We start from the raw sequence: 22,235 nt of genomic DNA, 5'->3' as shown, positions 1-22,235 counted from the left end.
ATTTCGTCTTTTAACTGGTTGCATTCATTGGTGTCATGTCCGTAGTTGTTATGATAACGACAGAACTTGGTAGTGTCTCTTTTCGAAATATCCTTTCGAATGGGGCCAGGTTTTTTATAAGGCACACTGGAACTTGTGGCCTGATAAACCTCTCCCCCAGACTCAACGAGGGCAGTGTAGTTAGTGAACCGAGGTTCATAACGATTACCCTTGGCTCGTTTATTGTCGGAGGTGGAAGGCTCGTTATACGGCCGTTTTCCACCATTCTTGCCATTGCCGTTGCTATTGTCTTTGCCGTTGCCATTAGGTTTGGAACCATTGGTGGCTTTGGCTGGTTCGGAAGCCTTCTTATCTTTGTTTGAGGGCTTTCCATCGTCAGCAATGGCTTCTTCGAGCTTGATGTAGCGATCAGCCCGGTCCAAAAATTCTTGGGTAGTTCTCACTCCCTCCTTTCAGAGACTTTTCCAGAGGGGAGAACGACATTTAACCCCTGCGGTTATGGCCATCATTTTGCCCTCGTCCCCCACCGTTTTCGCTCCAGCTGCTGCTCGCATAAAGCGCTGGATGTAGTCCTTCACTGATTCTCCATCCTGCTGGCAAATTTCAACCAGCTGGTTTGCTTCGGTCAGATGCACACGACCTGCATAGAACTGTCCGTAAAACTCCTTTACGAACATTTCCCAAGAAACTATGCTTGCGGGAGGGAACTTAAAAAACCATTCCTGCGCGGCTTCAGAAAGTGTTGCAGGGAAGATCCTGCACCGAGCGTCTTCAGAAACTTTCTGAATGTCCATTTGTATTTCAAACTTATTGACATGAGACACTGGGTCTCCATACCCGTCAAAGTTTGGAAGCGTAGGCATTTTGAACTTGCTTGGAGTTTCGACATTAGCTATCCTCTGTACGAAAGGAGTTCCTTTCCTCCTATCGTGGTCGATATAAGACGTCCTTCCCCCGACCAGCTGTTGCACTGCTTGGTTGAGGGCGTCTATCTGAGCCTGTACAGCGGTAGGAATCGTTGTGGCCTCTGTTGCTGGGGGGACGTTCTCGCCATGCCGCTCGCGGCGATCGTTGAGTACGTCACGGAAATCTTCGTCTCTTCTCCGCTGCTCGCTACCCTCGAGCCGGTTGAAGACATTATTTTGCCTGGGCTGCCCCCCAGCATCCCGTCTATCGGGTTGGTCATCTTGAGGTACCTGGCTCCTGCCTTTACCTCTTTCTTCATTCCTTCGGCCAGCGTTTCCCTTGCCTGAGTCGGCCTCATTATACCCATGGCCATCTCTAAACCTTGATTGGCTATGGTGGGACTGACTGTTCCCCCGATTTCCGTCCCTAGCTGAAACGTTTCGAACGTTAGAGGGTGGCCTGTGCTGGTCGTGGTGTCCTCGTGCATTATCATGCCGCAGGGGACCCCGGACCGCAGAGCCTAACTCCGAGTCCCTCCTGTTACCAGGGGGGTATTGACCTCTATTCGGTAGGTTTGGCTCATTGCCCCTACGGCGTCTAGGACTACGAGGCTGATGCTCAACCCTATTCTGCCTCTGTTGCGGGGGATTGCCGCGACCAGCTTGGGATGGTGGATGCGCCTCAGGGTCCAGCGGGACATCGTCATGGGGCGCTTGAGGCTGCTCGGGCCTTTGTGGACTCGAAGGCTAGATTAGTGGGCTTGGATTAGGACCCCTCTGGGGTGGCCCATTGACAGGTTGGTCAGGCTGCGAAACAGGTGCGACCTGATTCCTTGCCAGCTGGAAGGCCGCCTCGAGGGCTGCCATGGCTTCGCTCTGGCGGCGGTCCATCTCCGCCTGCCTTTCGCTTAATTCTGCGTGCTGCCGTTCAATCTCCTGCTGCTGCCGCGCCACAACTTCGGCAGCAGTCTCTTGACTGGATTTCAGACTAGCCAGCTCCTCCTGCAACGCCCCCAGGGTACTCTTCACCGTTGCATCATCCATTTCTTCCTCCTCAAAGTCCAGATGTGGCTCATCCTCCGCCACGCTTGCAGGGGGAGGAGGAGGTGGATTTGATGGCGCAACATCGGCCGCCTGTCCAGCTTTCCTTCCAGTTTTCGCCATTAGTTTTCTCAGCAATGATAAATCAAGCTCTCAATGAAAGCACCAGAATGTTGACCCAGAATTTGGTCAACTGACACGGAGTCAGAATATGCTTGATATGAATGAATGTGTTGAGAAGAACGTAATGACAAAAAAGTAATAAGAACACGATATTTTTATAGTGGTTCGGCCCCAGGATCTGGTAATAACCTATGTCCACTTAGACTGTTATTGATATAGGAATCAAATGAGTGATCAAAGAACAAGGGCTCAATGAGTTTCACTAACCTCTGAAGAACAATACAATCTTCCAAGGAGAATTACTCTAATCTCAAATAATTCAAAAGCCAAAAGTCCCCTTCCTTGAGCTATCTTTTACTATTTATAGGCTCAAGGGGGATTACAAAAGATTGTTACAGATACTCTCCCCTGAATAATCGGATATTCCGGAGATTGTGTGAGTTAAATTCGGGATTTACAAAGATCTTCACAGTAATGTTACTTTGTATGCGGAACCATCGACCAGGCTGGTCGCAGGTAAGACCGGGCGGCTTACTGCTTCTAGTGCATCCTCTGGTCGATACCCTAGCAGAGCTCTTCCAGGTGTCAGCCACGTGTCCAGGGATCACTTGCCACATCATCAATGCTAATTTTTTGGATAACAGATTTGAATTTAAAAAGATTAATATTTATTCAAATAATTAATTATATGTGATAATTAGTTAAAAAGATAATAGATTCAAATTTGAATTAATTATCAAGTTGTTGGATTTTATCTGATAATGTAGTTTGAATAAATAATTAAATACTTATGGAAAAATCACATTCCCCTATTTGATAGAGTGCTGCACGACACACACAATCCCTGGACTGTGTGTGGCGTGCAGCTATAGAAATCAGGGAATGGATTTTTCACTTTTGTTTATTTAATCAATTAATTAATGAAAAATTCAAAAAGATAGTTTTGATGTTTTTATTAATAAGATAATTAATTAATTAAAAGATAAATTGTAATTGGTTACATATTTATTTTTTAAATTTAAATATTTTTTATATAAGTTAGACTTATCAGAAAATAAAAAATATACTCAATACTCAATTATTCGCTTTAAGAAAAGAATGATACTTTCTATCTCTCCCTGAAAAGATACAAAACCAATCTCAGGCCTATTCTCACTACTACAAATATAGGGTTTCTCTGCGTTTTTTTTTCAATCTAAAATAAAAAGCGCAGAGAAAAGGATTGAAGGACATTTAGGAACTTTGTTACTGCGGTTTTTTTTAAAAACGCAATGTAAAGTAGGAAAAGTGGGAAGTGAAAACTTTTTCTCTGCGGTTTTCTTAAGAAAACCGCGGAGAAAAGGTTCCAGACCTATATATAAACTCATTCTTCCCCACAAGGTTCGTAAACCTACTTCATTTCGCGAAAAACTTCTTCAACAGCGGCGGTATGTCTTGCAACCTTAATCTTACTATTTTTTTTTCATCATTTTTAGCTAAATCTTAGTTAAAAACTGAAGTAGATGCTTGATATTTGTCTATTTTCAGGTTTTTGGTAGTAAAAATGGTTAGGATTTGGTCGAAAAATTGTCTATTTTCATTGTATTTTTGGGCATACATTGTGTTCTTCAGCTTCAAAATAGGTAATGATCTATATATATTTATTTGTATAGTTTTTTTTTCATCATTATTTTTAGAGTTTATTTTGTGTGAAATAGACAAATAGAAATCAAAATTTTGAAAGGTTTTTCATAAATCATTAATTTGGTTGCTGAATTTTTTTTCTTCAGATTTTTCGGTGACAAAACCTGAAAATTTTGTTTTTTTTTCCTTCAGGTTTTCTTTGTATGCAGATAGATAGATCTCGAAAAAATACTAAAGTTAAAAAAAAAAACACCAAAAACGGACAACTGAGCACAAAGTTATGTTTCGTCAAAGTTTTGAAAAATTACAATACTTTTCTCTGCGGTTTTTTCAATAAAACCGCGGAGAAAAGTCTTTCTTTCTCAGCGGTTGTTTTAAAAAAACCGCGGAGAAAAGTACATCTTTCTCTGCGGTTGACTTATTACAACCGCAGAGAAAGATGTTCTTTCTCCGCGGTTGGCATACCACTTTTCTCTGCAGTCGAATACACTACGTTTTTTAGTACTTTCGAAAACTGCAGTATTAAGTAAAAAAACCGCAGAGAAAAGCCTTTTTTGTAGTAGTGTCTCTTGATCTCATGTGTTGAGTACATCAAGTTGAATCATAAATATACCATCCTTTATTCTCTAAATGCCCACACACTCCCTGAGGTGTAGAGAACGCTGTGGAAGATATTGGTGCGAGTACCTGGGAGCAGCTTGGATAGGAAGATCGTTTATTTTACGAAAAGATAGCGATGACACTTGATAGGCATCAAGATGTATGCTCTTTATTATTTTCTTGTTTATGATTAATGTATGTATATTAATGGATCCACATATTTAAAAGTAGTTTAAATATGTTACAAATTTTTTGTTGTACACTGGGCCAACCCATCACACAATTCTGTTGCGTATTAGGAAACTCGTTCCTAACAACAGGTTCATCTGATTGTGGATTTGAGATACTCACTATAATAATAAAAGTATAAATGGACATAGGTTATTACCAATATCTAGGACTAAATCACTATAAACTCATGATGTTGTTTTTCTATTTTAGTTCAACTCTTTAATTTTATATCATTTATTTGAATCCGTATCGTTGACCAAATCATTGGTCAACAACTATATTATAAAAGAATGACGTAGATATGTTAAAAGAAAAATTAAATCAAAACATTGTTTATGTTTTTTTTTTTAAAAATAATACGATAACATTTTAGATCACAAACTACCATATTTAAGGTACAAAACATTCATGATATTATTCAAATTTTGTCTATTCTTGATAGAAGATAAATATTATTATAATTTCTTATGTAGTTACACAATCATACTATTTGTACACACATGACACCTATTTTTAATGTATTTATAATATTTGTTGTTATCTAATATGAATATATATATTCATATAAGTTAGATTGAGTAATAAAAAAATAACATGTTTTCTTTTTAAATATAAATGATAAATTTTTAATAAAAATTAAGGTTATGTATTATATATTATTATAATAATAATGATATTTTATAATATTTAAATTTATATTAATATAATTATTAAATATATTGTCTTGCATTAAATATTATTATAAAAATGATATGTTATAATATTTAAATTTATATTAATATAATTACTAAATATTTATTTTTAATTAGTTTTATAAGTATAAAACATTAGAGTTAGACAAAAAAATCGTTAAATAAATTATGTAAGAAATTATAACACAGTTTATAGTGCCGAAATTAGAGTTCAAATAGTATATTTTTCAATCATATAAAAAAAAAATTAAGCACGTGTACAACTGACTATTTGAACTCTGATTTCAGCACCGTAAATTATTCAGAATTTTTCAAAAATTGACGAAAAATCTGTTATATCTATAATTTATATCATCATGCAAAAAATATTAAATTATAATTTCTCTAAGTGCCGAAAATAAAAAACAACACTATCTCAATAGAGGCAAAAGTGATCACCGTAACTAACAAAATTCCTAAAAATATATAACTATTAAAATTCCAAAACTTAACTCTCCAGATTCCTAAAACTTAAAAGGTACAAAATTCTAAAACTTCGTACAATTTCCCGTTTTAAAACGAATAATTAGCGGACACAACCAAGTTGGGCTGATGTAGAGCCAATTAGGATAGCGCTATTGGGCCTCAAAATTGTACTAAGCCCATTTCAAGAAAGCTGTTCATGTGATAAATTAATTAATAATTATTCTAAAATGAATTCAAAATTCAAATTCGCGCTCCAACGGTCATATTTGCTAGGGTTTCTGAAACGTTTCTCCTCTTCATCCCCAACCCCAGCTCAGTGAACAAACCCCATCACACACATATATCATATGTTTTATATGTATATATACCCAATCCCAATCCTCCATTTCTACTCAATCGCTCTCTAGCTCACACATCTCTATCTCTGCAAATCTTTCTCAGATCATAATATCAAAACAGCTTGTTTTGAATAATCGCCATGGATTTCCACAGCCTCAACAGGAAGGAGCTCCAAGCTCTCTGCAAGAAAAACAAAATCCCCGCAAATCAAACCAACCTCGCCATGGCCGATGCTCTCCAAGCTCTTCCATTGGTAAGTTATTGAAATTTCTTTCATATCGATCAATCGTTTTTATGGTTCGGATTTAGGTTTTAGTATCATCGATAGCTGATTTTTTTTCTTCTTGGTTTAAATTTTCAAATAAATGAATCTTATCTGAGTTGTTGAAATTGAATTTCATAGGTTGAAGGACTTGAGGAGTTCTTGAATCAGCCCAAATCCGATGATGCCCAATTAGATGACGAGTCTGTGCTTGGGTCGCCCGATCCGCGGACTTCTTGCAGAACCTCTACAAGAAGGAAACCAGTGATGGTTGAACCCAAAAGTCTGCAACCAATGACTCGCACTCAGCGAGGAACGGCGGCTAGGGGAGGAGTGGCGGAAGAACCGGAAAGGAATGATGTTCCTATTACTACTCCTGCAGCTAGGAGCACTCGTAGAAGGGCTCCATCTTCCTCCGTTAAGGATGAGATTTCAGTGCAGACAGCAGCCTATAGCACTAGGCGCTCAGTGAGAGTTTTGGAGAAAACGATGCAAAATTTGAGTATTGCATCTAATCGAAAGGCCAAAGAGGACAAAGTTTTTTCTGAAGAAATGACTGAGGCTGCAGAAGAAATGGATGCTGAAATCGAGATGGGTATGTTTATGTCTTGTTATTGCTTGTTTTTAATCTTTAATATCTTTTTTCTGTAATGAATTATATCTCTTACATTTTTTATAATCTTATCAGAAGTTTCAGAAAAAACCCAAGATTTGAATGTGTCAACTGAGCTCATGGAAGAAACCAACGAGGATAGCTTGGTTGAGACAAAAGCTGTGGCTTTGGTCAAACAATCTGATGAGACTATGGATGTTGAAGATGAAACTAAAGACAAAAAGGGTAAGATTATGCAATGAAGATAGTCTTTTTGTTTTAGCTTCTTGTAATAATGTTTATCTGTCTGTTCCTAGGTTTGAGCTCTATGAATTTGACACTAATTGTTTTTTTTTACAGAAGTCATTGATGTCCTCCTTGCCAATGATTCATTTGAAGCTGAAGATTCTCATGAGGATTCATTTGAAGCTAATGATGCCCCCCTTGCTGAGGACTCATTTGAAGCTCAAGATTCTCCTGAGGACAATGCCAATCAAGATTCTGTTGAAGCTAATGATGTCCCCCTTGCCGAGGACTCATCTGAAGCTCAAGATTCTTTACACAAGGAATCAAATGCCAATAATGATTTGGCATCTGATTCTTTAGATGCTGAAATTTCTGAAGTGGAGCCCCACACTGCACTGACTCTGAGCCTTGCTGCTGGTCATTCTGCTATCCCTGCCAGCAATGGATCTGAGATGCATAAAGGGGATGATTTTGATGGAAAGTTCGATTTCGAATTAGACTCAGAATCAGATTCTAAAGAAGCATCTAGGGATGTTGAATCAGAGGATGAAGAAAACTTTAGGGATGTTGAATCAGAGGATGAAGAAAACTTTAGTGATGACAGCACAGAAGAAGAAGAATCTGATGATGAAATCACTGATGCTCAATTATCAGAAGAAGAAACAGATTCAAAAGTTTCATTGACAATTCCATCATCTATGGTCTCTGCTACCAAAATGTCAGGACAGTTTCCTCGTCCAACAATTTCAACCACACCAAGAAAATCATCTAGCAAGAAACAAACAGTGATCCAGTTGATACTCGATGAGAATATTGAAGAAGACAGTAGCAGGGTATGTGAGAATGAGGTCAAGACAAATGAGAATGCCACTAATGATCAGAAAAAGATGGTGTATGAAGGAAAGAGTCTAAGGCAGCTACAGAAAATTCTGAGAGATAAACTGAAGAACCAAAACAATAAGGTATGAAGGCTTTGTACTCTTTGTTGTTGTAATTGTTATGTTCGACTATTGGTGTTATTTACTCTAGTTTTTGTGTGCAGCAGCAAGTAGAGAATACAACAAGAGTAGCTTTGCAGGCATTGCCAGAGAATCATATGCCTGTGGATGAAGCTCAGAAGGGATTTTGAGGAGAGAATCATATGGATTTGGGGGGAATTCGGATGGTTTAACCATGGTTTGCCTCCTTGCTGGGTTTTTGCTTGTGATTTTATTTTTAGTTTGGTGAAGTAACCAAGACCAACTTTCGAGGGATATATCTCAATGTCAACCTCTCTTACTATATTGTAACAAGTAAGTGATAAGCTTCAAATGTAATAAGTAACTGATAAGCTTCAAATGTGTTTGCTTGTCATGGATATTACAAATTCTTTTTGACATTTCAATTTGGATTATTACATACACATTTCAACTGAGCTTGTCTTCTGGTTTTAGTTTAATATACACTTAAATTTTCTCTTCTCTTGGTTATTAAAAAGGTAAATCACATCACTATTATGTTATGTAAATTTTCTCTTCTCTTGGTTATTATGTTATGTAACATAATAGTGATGTGATTTACTCGTACCAACAGAAAAATTTAAAAACCAAGGTACCTGAATTATTTTCTAGCTCCCTTTTTTTTTCTGTAATTAATTGAATACAACATTAATAAACTTCATAAAATTGTTAGAAAGCAGATAGAGGAAAAAAATTTAAATGACTTGTAAGAATTTGTTTGAAGATAAAATTGGTCTTCTTATATTCATTTATAAATTTCATACTGTCCAAAATTCAGACAAAAGATGTTCCCAAAAAAATGATAATATTGATTAAGAGAAAAAAAAATCTCAAAACAAGTGGATTTTGTTGGTATATAAGAAGAATTTTCGGTGATGTGTACAAATTTTTTTTAACATGTAAAATATAAGAAGAATTTTCGGTGGAGTGTATTTTTTTTATTTATGTACACAATAGTTTCGAAACCTTATACTTATCCTTAAAAAGAAGAAGAATCTAACCAAACCTTATACTAGTCCTAAACCCCTGTTCAAGAAGATGGCTGTAGTGAGGCAGTATCAGGAAATTCACAGCCGCCATGAGCCACCACATGTGATGAATTGAATCGAAGTAGTTAAGGGTCTAACGGTTTTTCATTCTACATTAGTTGGCTTCAAAAAAGTGTCATCTCACCTACCTAATTTTTCTATAAAATAAAATGCTGGGGCTGATTGTAAAATTTGTACATATTAAAGTTACAAACCCCACACAAATGTTTGATTGAACATTTATTAGTTACAAGTAATTCATTTTACATTATATTCATAGATACTGTACTTTCTTAGAATGTAGTGGAAAGTACTTTGTTAGAATGTAGTGGAAAGTAGTTTAGAAAGTAGGAAATTGTGCATGGTAAGAAGTATGAGGTTCCATCTCAAAACCAATTTTGGTGATGAGTGGAGTAACTCATATTCTTATAAATTATTGAATATACCCACACACTTTCCATGTGTGATATTTTCTCTAACATCCCCTCTCAAGATGGTGGCTATTTTTGCTCATCAATCTTGGAAGACTCGATCGCAAGTGGCTCGTTGGCTCTTTTGGCTCACTATCCCCGAATCACAAATGGCTATTTTGGCTCTCTTTTTTTGGACCGGTTTTGGATTTAGATCGAATATATACTTGTTAGAGTTTTCTTTGGCTCTGATACCATGTTAAAATGTAGTGGAAAATAGTTTAGAAAGTAGGAAATGGTACATGGTAAGAAGTATGATGTTCCATCTCAAAACCAATTGGTGATGAGTGGAGTAACTCATATTCTTATAAATTGTTGAATATACTCACACACTTTCCATGTGTGATATTTTCTCTAACACTTAATAATCAGATTTTTTTTTTTACAATTTAGGGACTTGGGTTATTTTTTTTGGATTATACACTTTAATCAAATAAATAATTCAATAGATTATATTTTATATTATTTGTAGATATGTTATGTATAAAAAAAGTAAGGCTAATTCTTTAGTATTTTATTCATTTATTTATTACTATTGATAGGTTGCTTACATTTTTGACGTAACTTTACACTATTCATGAGTTATGGTATTGATTTTTTTTTCCAATAATGTAAAATGACTAAAAGAAAAATGTTGTTCTAGGGTTTCAGAAGATCTTCTCTTTCCCGCTAGGCCAAGGTGGTTGTCGGCCTCATCCTTGGCCGAAGGGAGATGTGCAAATGACGTGGCCTTTGACACCAGCGGCTGGAGGAGCTTCTTGTGTGGGTTCTCTGAGTTGTTGTTGCTTCCTTGGCCTTTGTCGCGCGATTGGAGTAGTCGGGGAGCGCCAGAGTTGGGGGGAGACGGAGGGTAGAGGTGGGTCTGGGATGAGGCTCTTGGTGGAAGTTAGAGGTCCAATTCGACTTCTTGGGTGTGGTTCTACGGAGTGGCTGGTTCTGTGAGTGGTGGATGGGGTTTAGGCATGCCTCCGTCATGCTGGTTTGTGGGGGTGTCGATGCCAGTGGTGGGGTGAGTCTCTGACCTCTACCTTCGTGAGTAGTGGGCGTGGAATGGGTTCTCTTTGGCTCATGGTAGTTGTGGTCCTTTCGAATTCTTCTACAGGATTGGGTGGGGGTGGTGGTGATTCAAGACTTATGCTTTTGTGCTTCTCCATCAGCTTTGTGTTGTCTATGTTTTGTTCTGGTTTTTTATTTCTGTTTGATATGTTTTTTTCCTGTAATAATGGTGTCTAGCACCATGTCTTTTGGATTGTTGGCCTGTGCCTTTTGTTTGGTATGTTCCTAACTTTGCATCCACTTGTGAAGTGTCGTCAAGATGGATTAGAGCATCGTTGCTTATTTGTAAGATTTTCAAAAGGTGAGCTTCTGTTCTTTGTGGTTTGTGGCTAGGTTCATGATACTAATCTATTTTCTATGTCGTTCTTTGTCAGGGAGACTTTGTTCTTAGGTTGTGTTGATGCAACAATTTTTTCTTTCTAAATCGGGTGGTACTTGTTGTCAAACTCTAGTTCTCTGATCTCTTTCCGGCAATGAAGATGGCTCCGATGATTGTCGAACCGTCTGGGAGTACTTGCAAGAAAGACACTCCAATGCTTGAGTCAGATTCTCATGCTTTCTCTAAATGAGGTCATGATATTTATAGGGTCAAAAATGAATACTAAGAAGTTAGTCGGTTAAGTCTACTTCCTGATTGGTTGAAGGAATAACTGAATTTCCCGCCAAAACACTTTAAGATCTTTTAGGTATGCAGAGGACAAAGGCAAGGCCCGCCTCTAATCCGCGGCCTCTGATTCTAGCTCCTCTTCCTGGGCTAAAACACTTCGTTTCAACTTACCCGAAACAACAAAACATTTGGGCCGAATATTTTGAGCCCAACAGATGCCCCTCGGCCCGAGTTTTGAATGTGGTATGTTCGTCAGACCGTTCGAATCTTGGGCAGACTCTTCGTCTTCAAAATTTTCTCCCAACACCGTCGCTTCCCTTCAATCAAGGATCACTGCGTGCACACAATCATAGTGAATCCTGACAAATGTCATATCGAATTTATTGAGAACACAATTACCGAGCATTACACTTAATTGCGGTATTTCCTTTTTCATTTTGCTGTTCCAAATCATTGCATTCCATTCTCAAGTCAGCTACCTCTCATTTCGATTTCTTCAGAGAAAGACAGAGAAAAAACCCTAAGTTCATTCGCCCTTTCTATCCTGTAGATAATCAATCACTCGAATTTCTGCAACTATGGTTCCACGTTCGTCTCCCGAACCTGTAGACTGCGAAGGATACAAAGCTGCACTCGACCACATATGCAAGTTGTTTGATATCCCAGATAATGTCACACTCTGAATGCTCACGGATTTTGAATTAAAAGAATGGTGGTTTAAGGATGTGGTCAAGCTTGGTGAGATCGTCATGAGTCTGAGTCACATTGAGTGGCTTCGGTTTCCTCTTCCTGCTCTGCTGGTCCAAACAATTTCAAACTCCGGGGCTCACATTTCTCAGTTCCTTCCAAACGCCATTCAATCCATAGTTGGGGCCCAGATGATTGGAGCTCTTAGGAACATCGACATCCAATCGAATGACATTTACGCATGCTTTACCAAGTCGACCAGCAAGGCAATAGAGGGCAAGCCCTGGAAGGCCTTCTATCTTTCCCCTAAGAAAGACCGAACAATTTTCACTGATTTCGACAGTTCCCACAGGAATTTGGATAAGTACTTCTTCGCTGTCGGAGGTGCATGGTACCTCGAGTTTTCGCCCCAATAAACTTTCCCACTCGCTAGAGTTTTCATAAGAGGTGCGTCTCGTCTTTATTGCATTCTTCTTCTTTTTATGTGTATATTTTTTTTGTTTTACATGATTGACTATTCACGCGGTCCTCCGTGTTTCACTTTTGGCCTCAAGTCAGCATGAACCCTCAGAGGTAGAGCCTGTTGATAGAGAAGGGACTCCTCCACGAGTCTAAAGAGAATGCCATTAGCATCAGAGGGGTCATGAATCCCTACTGTATGCAAATTGTGACTCACCTCTGCTTCCAGGACCGAATTGATTTAGGGGCCATGCGAGTCAGAATGCAAAAGGGCAACATGTCCCTTGCCAAAGTTACGACTGTATGTACGAGGCAGTTGGGAGCGTTCTTAAAAAGATCTCTCCCTGCCTCCTCAACTCTGAAATTATCAAGGATTGAGTACGAAAGGGCATGCTCTAAAACATTTGCAGCATGCGCCAAGCGTCTGGGGGCTGCTGAGAGTAAAAAGAAAGATGGCTCTGAGCCACCCCACGTTGTAGAGACTTCCCCAGACAAATCTTCTTCGGCTCGCAGATCCTCTCGAATACACAGGCGATCCTCTATGCCCTCTGTTGCTCTGCAAATCCAACCTCTTCAACAGGTGCCTCTGTCAAAGGATGCCCTGGGGAAAAGGAAGTCTCGGGAAGAGTCCTCTGATGAGGATTCAGACGATGGGAAATTGATTTCGTCCAAGCTTCGTATTCCGAGGGAGTCTGATTTTGCTACTAGAGGCTCTTCTTTGACAATTCCTAAGCTTACGCCTGGGAAATTTCCACTTGGGCAGGCTCTGACTCTACTTAAAACGCCCCTGGGGTCCGCCCTCGCTACTCCTCAAGATAAGCCATCCCCTTCTTCCTCCGTACTAGGATCCTCTTTGGGAGAGGCTTTAAAAAATGACTTGCCCCCAGTGGCTCTGTCCTCTGCAACATTCAAGTCGCCAGAGATGATAGCTCTCACACGGGCGCTTGATGATACGCTAGTGGGGGCAAGATCTCCTAATGCCTTTCCTGGCTCTGTAGGGGTGGTGACTTCTGTTTCTGCCTCGACTGGAGGATCTGACACCTGCCCTACTATCAGGCATGGATCAGAGGGGAAACGTCCCGCCTCTGCCTCCCGTAAGAACCATTTTTTAGAGGATGCTTTCGGGGGTGACTCGAAAATCACAGGCAGCCATTCACATCCAATAGATGCGAGCCAAGAAATCACCTCGGAAACTGCTCTTGTTCCTCAGAGATCAGAAGCTACTAAGGCCACAGGAGGCCATAGCTCGGGTGCCGATGCTTGCCTCGCTTCTGCAGCGGTAGGGACATCCTCGGGGGAGGTCATTATCGTGTCCCCAGAGACGATGAACAATTTTGACTCACCCAACACCTTCCTAGAGCAGTTGACATCCTCTGCAATGCGGACGCTAGTGTTTTTTCCGAGTGAACTAGGTGAGGATGTTGGCGAAGGGTTGTTTGCTCGTCCTTCCATGCCACAGCTCCCCGAGATGGGAATAACTGCGTTGGCGTCTGATAGCCTCGTGGTGTCATCACTAGCAGGCGGGGAACCGGTTGCCCCCGTTGTTTCTGTTATTGCGTCAGCAGGGACAGAAGCAATTGGCAAAGCAGAGGGACTGCCAGAGTTTGTGTCGACTGCGTCAGTGGAGTTGATGGAAGAGATGTTGCGCATCAGTTGGTCGCATCTTCCTGCTGAAGCGGTTGGGTCGTTAAGTGGTCAGGATGATCTTCTGCAACAAGCATCTGATCATATATGGATGGTGAGTACCACTTGCTGGAATATTCGTGTGAATACCCTATATGTGTTATGATTTTGTTTATATATTGCGTGTGCATTGATGCTTGACAAATGTATTGAATTTTTGCAGAGCTATGTATGCGCATTTGCTGCTAGGAGAGAGTATGCAGCGGCTGTTCATAACAGCTCTAAGATGGTTGAACAGGCGGCCACGCTTGAGGAGGCACGTACAGGGAGAAGGGTGGCCGAAGCTAACCGCGACGTGCTTGCAGAGGCTGTAAAAAAGCTAGAAGCAGAGCTGGCAGAGGTGAAGGAGAAAGGGGCATCCACTGAAGCAAAGTTGGTAGGGTCTGTCGAAATAGAGATGGAGCGTGACAAGCTGAAGCCAGATTTAGTGACGATGACCAACAATTGGATGGAGAAGATCCAGTTCTGCGTGGAGCATGAGAAGCGGATGAAGGCGCTGAATAACATTATCAATGATTTGTAGGAAGATGTGGTGTCGTTGCAAACGGATAAGGAGTTGTGGGAGAAGGAGAGGAAGGAGTTGCAACGGAAGGTGGAGGGGTCAGAGATGAACGTTGCAAATGTACGGAAGTAGAAGCTGGAGGCAGAGCTTCTGTTAAATGCTAAGTTGAAGGAGAAAGAGGAGGTCATAGCCAAAAGCAAGCGACAGTTGAAAGAAATGACCGAGGTATGTGATGTAGAGACTGTCATGATGATGGTATAGTTGAAATTTGTGTTTTATGTATTAATTGCTCGACCAAGGTATGTGAAGTTGTATGTAACAAGTAACGTTATGTGTGTCTCAAACAAAAATGAGGATGAATGATGTAAATAACTGTAAAGTGATATTTAACAGAACGTGTTTTATAAATAAAACTGATCTTTCGATAAGTTATTGATTTACAAAACTTGTGTTCATTATTCTTCCGATCACTGAGAGAGTTGAGTGTGTTGTTCTTGTGTTCATTGAGAGAGTTGAGTGCGTTGTTCTCTCCTTAGAATTAACTCATCCCCTTGGGTGCGTGAAAGAGCAAGTTAGATGCTCTACCATTTCCGAGAGGAGGCGACGTGGCTGAGCTCGGACGCAGAACACAGCATGCAAGGCGGGGAGCTGAGGCAGAGCCGAGAGTGGTAGAGCCTGGGATCGGTCATCTTTCCATTGCACTCATACCTTGGCTTATTGGGTGCCTTTTTCTGAGATAGGCTCCCCGAAGGTGGGGGTGGGCCATCAAACCCAACAGAGGCAGCCAACGAGTAAGACGTGGGTATGAGTACGGGGAAAGTTCCTCCCATTCTTGGATTGCCAAACCAGTTACTTCGTAACTGAGGCAGAGCCGAAGTGGGGTGTCCGATGGTTCTGCTGTAGTAGTCAGGGGGGATTAGACCGCATGGGCGGGGCTCCCCTATTTGCTCGGCCTGATGGGGCTCCTCTGTTTGCTCAGCAAAGTAAGAGGACAAGGTAGATGGTAAATATTACCCTGACTGGATAGCCAAACTCGCATAGTCAGGTTAGATTAGACTACGAAATGGCTGGCCCTAGCTCCCTGTTGTTTTAGTCAGGTCAGATTAGAACACATTTGGTTGTGTAATGCGATCCCTGATGTGGAACACATTGTGCAGATGCCACGAGTGAAGTAGAATGACTCGTTTGTTTAAAGGTTGGCTAGGCGAAATCGTAAGCCTTTGCTCGTGAAAGAATTAGTAGAGTGATGGAGACATCATGCCTTTATGTGTGTTTCGTGTGCTTAATTGATCATCACAGGGCCATATTTATATTGGACGTGGTAGGTGGGGTGTAGTGCACGTGAATAACGTTTTAACCCATATGGGTAGGTAAGAATATATCAAAGTATGTATGTAATAGTAGCTTCTAGTGCAGAGCAAGTAGTGTGGCAGTGTTCACATGTGTGTACTGTTTATGGTGCGTCTGGAGAGATTCCTTATGCATATTTGCATCAGCAAATGTTGACTAAGTAAAGTGTTGTAGAGTGATGTAAAAAAAAGGAAAGTTGTTTTATTACTTTTGAACTTTGGAGTACATACAACTTTTAACAGTAGTAATGTTTTAAAGACATTGAGTTCCAAGTACGTGGTACATTTTTGCCACTACGTATGTTCTTGAGAGTGTAAGATCCTCACCCCAACGCTTCTGTGACTTCAAAAGGATCCTCCCAATTAGGCTCTAGCTTCTTTTGATTGCCAGTAACTTTACGTAGAACCCAATCTCTCTTCTTAAATGAGCGTGAGTGGACCCTCTTGTTGTAGTAGCGTTCTGCTGCCTTTTGGGATTTTTCGTGTCTAATATGTGCTATCATACGTAATTCGTCCAAGAGGTTGAGGTTGTGGGTCAGCTGCTCGTTTTTCGTGCTCAGATCAAAAGCGATTTCTATACAAAATGTTGGCAGGCTCACCTCTGTGGGGATAATGGCTTCTGTTCTGTATACCATAGCGTAAGGCGACTCGCCTGTGGAGGTCCTTTTTGTTGTCCTGTATGCCCATAGCACCTTTGGTAATTCGTCTACCCATGCGCCTTTTTTATCTTCCAGGTTCTTTTTAATGTTGGCGAAAATGACCTTGTTAGAAGCCTCTGCTTGGCCATTGCCTTGGGGATAGATAACAGAAGCGAAGCTTAACTTTATTTTGTATGTGTCACACAGTTCTTGTACTTTGGAATTTTGGAACGGGGTCCCGTTATCAACGACTATTTCCCATGGGATCCCAAACTGGCAGATGATATGCTTCCATATAAAACTCATGGTGTCTGTTTTGCTTACTGTAAAATAAGCCTTTGCTACAACCCATTTTGTGAAGTAATCAGTGGCTAACAGGGTGTATCGATTTCCTCCAGTAGCCCTAGGTAGTTCTCTGACTACATCCATACTCCACTTCGCAAATGGCCATGGGGCAATAGCAGAATGCAGGATTTGCGCTGGTTGGTGGATGGTAGGTGCAAATCGCTAGCATCTGTCTCATTTTTTCGCATAATCACGTGCCTCTGTCATCATGTATGCCCAGTAGTAGCCTGCTATTAGTGCTTTGTGTGCTAAGCTTCGTCCTCCCGCGTGGTTCTCACAGGCTCCTTCATGGATTTCTTCTAATAATTTTTTTGCTTTTGTGGGGCGCAAGCATTGTTGATTAGTGCTCAAAAATGCAAATTTATTGGTTTTAAAGTGTAAAATAAATTAAGTTTTAATTAATATTTTCATGAATTCATTGTAATATATTTTATAATTGAAAATATTAATTTTAAATTTAATTTGTGTTTAATTTTCAGGAAATGAATTGCGTTTGGACATCAATAAAAAAATAGAACAAAGAAATAGTTAAAACTGAAAAAGAAAATGAAGGAAATGACATTTTTGAAAGACTTTGGTCCAAACCGAAGCCCTAAGCCTAGGCCCAGCTCTTCCTTCCTCTCTCCCCAGCTGCCAGGTGGCGTGCTCTCCTCACGCCACGCGTCCCAGCAGCAACCCAGCCAGCCAACCTCCTCGCGCCACGTGTCCAGCACTGCCTCCTTCATCCATGCACCCAATGTACACACCGAAGCTTCTTTCCCAGCTCTTCCAGTGGCCCAAATGCATATGAAGGCCCAACCAATTTCAACCTTCCAGCAGCTCAAATGTCCCAACGTGACCAACCCAGCTCCTACTTTCAGCAACTCACGCCCAAGCCCAGTTCGGCCCAAAGAGCCCAGCTGCCCAACAGCTCAGCAACCTGCCTACGTGTCACATTTTCATTGGCTGGAAATGGCTCAAAACCCTCTTGTGTCACCAGCCACTTTCAACCCATGTTTTGTGGGTATTGGGCTTTGAAAAATTGCTATTGAGCTTTAAAGCTCATGTTTTTGTGGTATTTTAAAAAGGGGAAAAATGACCATACACCAAAATAGCTAGGTTAATATTAATAATAAGATTTGATTTTTCAAAATCATATTTTATTATTAATATTTCATATTTATTTTGTAAACCCCATTTTGTTGTTTTCCTTTTCTCCCTCTATAAATAGGGACTCATTCTTCACACTGTATGTAATTTGATAGTAAAGAAACTATAGCAAAATTTGTACTCACTTTCTTCTTAGATTTTTGTGAAAATCATGAGCATAATGGCCTAATCTTCCTAGAAAGGTTAGAGATGATTCCATATGCTAGTGATGTTATTTTGCTACTTTGATTTACTATGTTCTTAATGTAAAATTTTTGAGTTATTTATGTTCTTTCATCTCCATCTTTATTTTATTATCTTTTTTTACCTATGCTAATAGTATATAGGATTAGTCATGCTCTTTTTATGTACTTCTAATTAGTAAAAGTAATATTGATACCTAATTTTATGTCTAATCTTCTATTGCATTATTGCCTTTGGGTATTTTGTCATTTTTAGATTTTTCATAAGATTAACATTGTGCTTTTAAAGTAAAGAACTTTATAACTCAAATGAACTTTTGTTAGAAAAGAATATTGACTTTAATGTTAGATTTTCCAAGTAAATGTTGGGATGTGAACTATTTACTTGTGTATTTTTTTAAATCAAGTAACCAAGTAACTAAACAAGCATATGGATGATTCTTGAAACCTTTCATTTTCTCAAACTCTTGATTACATCTTACTTTATTTCACTTATCTCATTTTATCACTTTATCAAAAAGACAATACCAAAATCTCAAACCTATTTTCATTCCCATCTTTTTATTTATTTATTGTTACTAATTTTTGTGTTCTTTTCTACTAATCTTTTGAGTTTAGGTTACTTCCTTGTGGATCGACCGTCCAATTATACTACAACCACCGCTTAGTGGTTGTCACGATTTGGGCGTTAAACAAATTTTGGCGCCGTTGTCGGAGAGGTAATTTTCAAAGGTTTAGTGAAATTTTTACAAAAATATTAGTAACTTTATTTGTGTTTTTGTTGGAATAAATATTGTGTTAGTATAGTTTTTTTTATTTACTAATTTTTAATTAATTAGATTATTATTATAACAAAAATAAAAAGAAAGAAAAACTAAAAAAAATATCATACACAAAAAAAATTCTTTATTTATATATATATACATATCTATAAAATAAAAGTAAATAAAAAAAACCAAAAAAAATATATATATATATTCATTCTTATTTCTATCTTTATTTCTTCTTTTTTTTCCATTTCCCTCTCTTTTGGTTTAAAAAAAAACCATATATATATTTATATAATTATCTTTTTTTTTCTTTTTAGCTAATTCTTATTTCATTTTTCTTTCTTAATTTCTATTCTATTTTTTTAGTTTAATACATATTTGAAAAAAAAAAAAGATTAAGCTTGCTATTCTATCTTCACTTTAATTTTCTTTTCTTGATTTTATTCTTGTGTTGTTTATTTTGTTGCTTAGTTTAGGATTTTCCTTTTTCTTTGCCTTAGTTTTCCTTAGAAGTTAGGTTTTTTTTTAAAAAAAAAAAAAAAAAAAAACATAAAATTGCATAAAATTGTTCATAAAATTTCAATCATAAAATGCTTAGTATTGGGAACAATTGTGTAACATTACAAATGGTAGAAACCAATATTTTTCTGTCTAGAAAGATTGGTTGTTAAATAAGGTTTGTGATAGCGTTACCCTCCACACTTACCTGGGAACCTCGGGGAATTCTGTCTAGGCAAGTGTGGGTCTAAAGCGGTACCTTGGCAACCTTCCTAATCGACCTGTCAAAATAAGCAATTTCACTCTGTTTAAAGGTTGTTTGGTCGAAAAGGTTGACTTGTGATCCACCATACTTACTCAGTAACCTCGGGGAGTTCTAGTAAGGTGTTGGAGTTCACCCCAAAACCTCCAAATCTACCGGGGAACAAGTTTAACAAAAAAGTAAATAAATTAAAAAAAATAAAAAAAGCAAAGAAAATAAAAAAATAGTAAATCTAATTCCGAATTCCGAGAGTGGATGAATCATCACGAAACTTCTAGTGACACTTCTTCCAATTCATCCACCATTCCTTCCGGAACTCCTTCCACCAATCTTGCTTCTCCATAAACTTTCGCTGATAATAATCTATTCGCAATGGCTCGCAATGATGAATTCCAACCAAGAACTCTCAATGACTACCTCCATCCTACTCGCACTTCCACGCCTTCATGCATTATCTTCCCTCCTAATATGTCCGCATTAGATTTTAAACCTGGCATGATTCAATTCTTGCCCACGTTTCATGGAATGGAAAACAAAAGCCCATACGTGCATATCAGAGAATTTGGGGAAGTAGTAGCCACGTTCTATAACCGAGCCGAAAATGCCGATGTTGTGCGACTAAAGTTCTTCCCTTTCTCCTTGAAGGACAAAGCCAAAAGCTAGTTATACTCTTTGAGACCTAGGTCGATTGGAACATGGGAGGAGATGACCGAATCCTTCTTTCTGAAAAACTTCCCTAGCCATAAGACCAACAGCCTAAAACGACAGATTTCCACATTCTCCCAAAAGGACAATGAAATGTTCTATCAAGTCTGGAAAAGATTCAAAGATCTGTTAAATCAATGCCCGCACCATGGCTATGAGAACTGGCGTTTGGTCAGTTACTTCTATGAAGGCCTCACGAGTCGTGAGTGCCAGTTTGTAGAAATGCTATGCAATGGTGAATTCCTCGAAAAAGAGCCAGACGATGCTCTTGAATATCTCGAAGAAACCGCAAAAAAGTCTCACACCTGGACTGGTCCAAGTGCCACTGACAGCACCAACCGACACAAACCATCTGGGATCTATCAACTTCGAGAAGAGGATAGTGTTAAGGCCCAAATCGAAGCTTTGAAAAAGCAGTTTGAGGTCTTAATGACGAAAAATGGCCAAAATTCGCACATGATCGCTCAAGCGGAACCGCAAGAACCTTGCTTTGTTTGTCTAGGGACGGAGCACTTAGCTAAGGACTGCTTAGCTGTAACACCTTGGTTACCCCAGAACAGTTACGGTGAACAGTGAACCAGAAATTTGACTCGCTACCCGAGTCCTTTGGTTAAAAACGTGATCTAAGTGTTATTATCAGGTTAAGGTGAAAAACCAGTAAAAAGGAAAGGATGCATTTCCTTAAGTAGACAAACTGCTCATGAGCCTTTCAAAATATTTACAAGTAGTTTGTAATACAAAAGAGTCACTATTGTTTCAAATTTACAGTCCCCATCGGCCTAAGCGGCAAAAATAGGGTAAACCCCTAGTCCCTTTGAGAACTCCTTGACCGTGGTGGTCAAGCGGTTCAATATGTACACAACATCGCCCAAGCTCTCCACTCAGGGTTGGGTGAGCTTCTTTTTCCCTTTACCTGCACCACAAAGCACCCATGAGCCAAGGCCCAGCAAGAAAACGCAATAAGACATGATATAATATCAACAACGATCATAATAACCATTCAGGACTATCAGTCCAAACAAATAGGTGACAATAGCCAAAAGCCACGATAATGAGCATCGCTCCCTCTATCCATGTGACGATAGGGTCACCAGGGCTTAACGGATAAGTGATTCTTTCATATGTTTGATCAGGACAGGTGCATGGTGATTAGTCACCAACATAACCTTCCTCACGAATTTAGAGTCGAAGCTATGGACAACGTCCCTTAGCCACGTGACAAACGGTCACCAGGGTCATATACCTTGGCTATAGACATCTGGTCGTAGACCAGGCAAGCGCTTATAAGTTCTTCGACCTTAGGGTCGGTCCCGCATTAATGCCATAGAGCTATTCAACGCGTGATCATCGACTTTAGAGTCGGTCCCTGACTAGTCAGTGTCTCAAACAGGTAATCAGCGTTCACTAGCATTTAATATGCAATCCATGTCCACATATATCAACCAACATGCCTCAATATCAAACCATGCATGTCATATACCTGTACAGGGTGCAACTGTATTCATACACTGTTTTCTTACCTTAGGTTCGAGCGAGAAGTATGATAAGGACGACCCTTGAGAACGATCGATCTTTTAGTTCCTTAGCGGTTACCTAATCACAACCAATTATAAACTCCATTATTGAGAATCCATAATAATAGGGTCTTAACCTAAGCACCACCCTCGGGACCTCGAAACATGCCCACACGGTGAGTAGATTCGATCCTGGGCCTTAAGGATTGAAACC

The 22,235-nt window shown here is 39.5% G+C and overlaps 2 protein-coding genes and 1 non-coding gene across 5 annotated transcripts; 2 read left to right on the top strand and 1 right to left on the bottom strand.

Moving 5' to 3' along the window:
- The first annotated feature begins 5,951 nt into the window (after positions 1-5,951).
- On the top strand, positions 5,952-8,533 carry LOC133800460 (uncharacterized). Of its 3 annotated transcripts, none has more exons than XM_062238425.1 (5): positions 5,952-6,272; positions 6,423-6,876; positions 6,973-7,119; positions 7,234-8,081; positions 8,162-8,533. In XM_062238425.1, the coding sequence occupies exons 1-5, from the start codon at positions 6,159-6,161 to the stop codon at positions 8,246-8,248; spliced, it is 1,650 nt and encodes a 549-aa protein (XP_062094409.1). In that variant the 5' UTR covers positions 5,952-6,158; the 3' UTR covers positions 8,249-8,533. The 3 variants fall into 3 exon arrangements, with proteins under 3 accessions (XP_062094409.1, XP_062094407.1, XP_062094408.1); XM_062238423.1 differs by having other exon boundaries at positions 5,954-6,272; positions 6,970-7,119; XM_062238424.1 differs by having other exon boundaries at positions 5,956-6,272; positions 6,970-7,119; positions 8,165-8,533.
- Positions 8,273-15,037, top strand: LOC133800459 (uncharacterized). The gene is made up of 3 exons (XM_062238422.1): positions 8,273-8,411; positions 10,259-14,162; positions 14,271-15,037. Exons 2-3 carry the CDS (start codon positions 12,609-12,611, stop codon positions 14,628-14,630), a joined length of 1,914 nt encoding a protein of 637 aa, XP_062094406.1. The 5' UTR covers positions 8,273-8,411; positions 10,259-12,608; the 3' UTR covers positions 14,631-15,037.
- Positions 15,038-20,555: 5,518 nt separating this feature from the next.
- Positions 20,556-20,661, bottom strand: LOC133802890 (small nucleolar RNA R71). The gene has a single exon (XR_009877636.1). It is a non-coding gene; the product is annotated as a small nucleolar RNA R71 (small nucleolar RNA).
- Between the last annotated feature and the right edge of the window lie 1,574 nt (positions 20,662-22,235).

Source organism: Humulus lupulus, chromosome 9 (assembly GCF_963169125.1).
Source record: "Humulus lupulus chromosome 9, drHumLupu1.1, whole genome shotgun sequence".
Lineage (NCBI taxonomy): Eukaryota > Viridiplantae > Streptophyta > Magnoliopsida > Rosales > Cannabaceae > Humulus > Humulus lupulus.
Note: the sequence above shows the minus strand (reverse complement) of the source record. Positions and strands in the feature narration are given on the sequence as shown.

Excerpts from the sequence above, each read along its gene's own strand:
- LOC133800459 (XM_062238422.1), top strand. The coding sequence starts at position 12,609 with ATGAATCCCTACTGTATGCAAATTGTGACTCACCTCTGCTTCCAGGAC. Across the intron at positions 14,163-14,270 it reads CATCTGATCATATATGGATG|AGCTATGTATGCGCATTTGC; the intron begins GTGAGTACCACT and ends GAATTTTTGCAG.
- LOC133800460 (XM_062238423.1), top strand. The coding sequence starts at position 6,159 with ATGGATTTCCACAGCCTCAACAGGAAGGAGCTCCAAGCTCTCTGCAAG. Across the intron at positions 6,273-6,422 it reads CTCTCCAAGCTCTTCCATTG|GTTGAAGGACTTGAGGAGTT; the intron begins GTAAGTTATTGA and ends TGAATTTCATAG. Across the intron at positions 7,120-7,233 it reads TGAAACTAAAGACAAAAAGG|AAGTCATTGATGTCCTCCTT; the intron begins GTAAGATTATGC and ends TTTTTTTTACAG.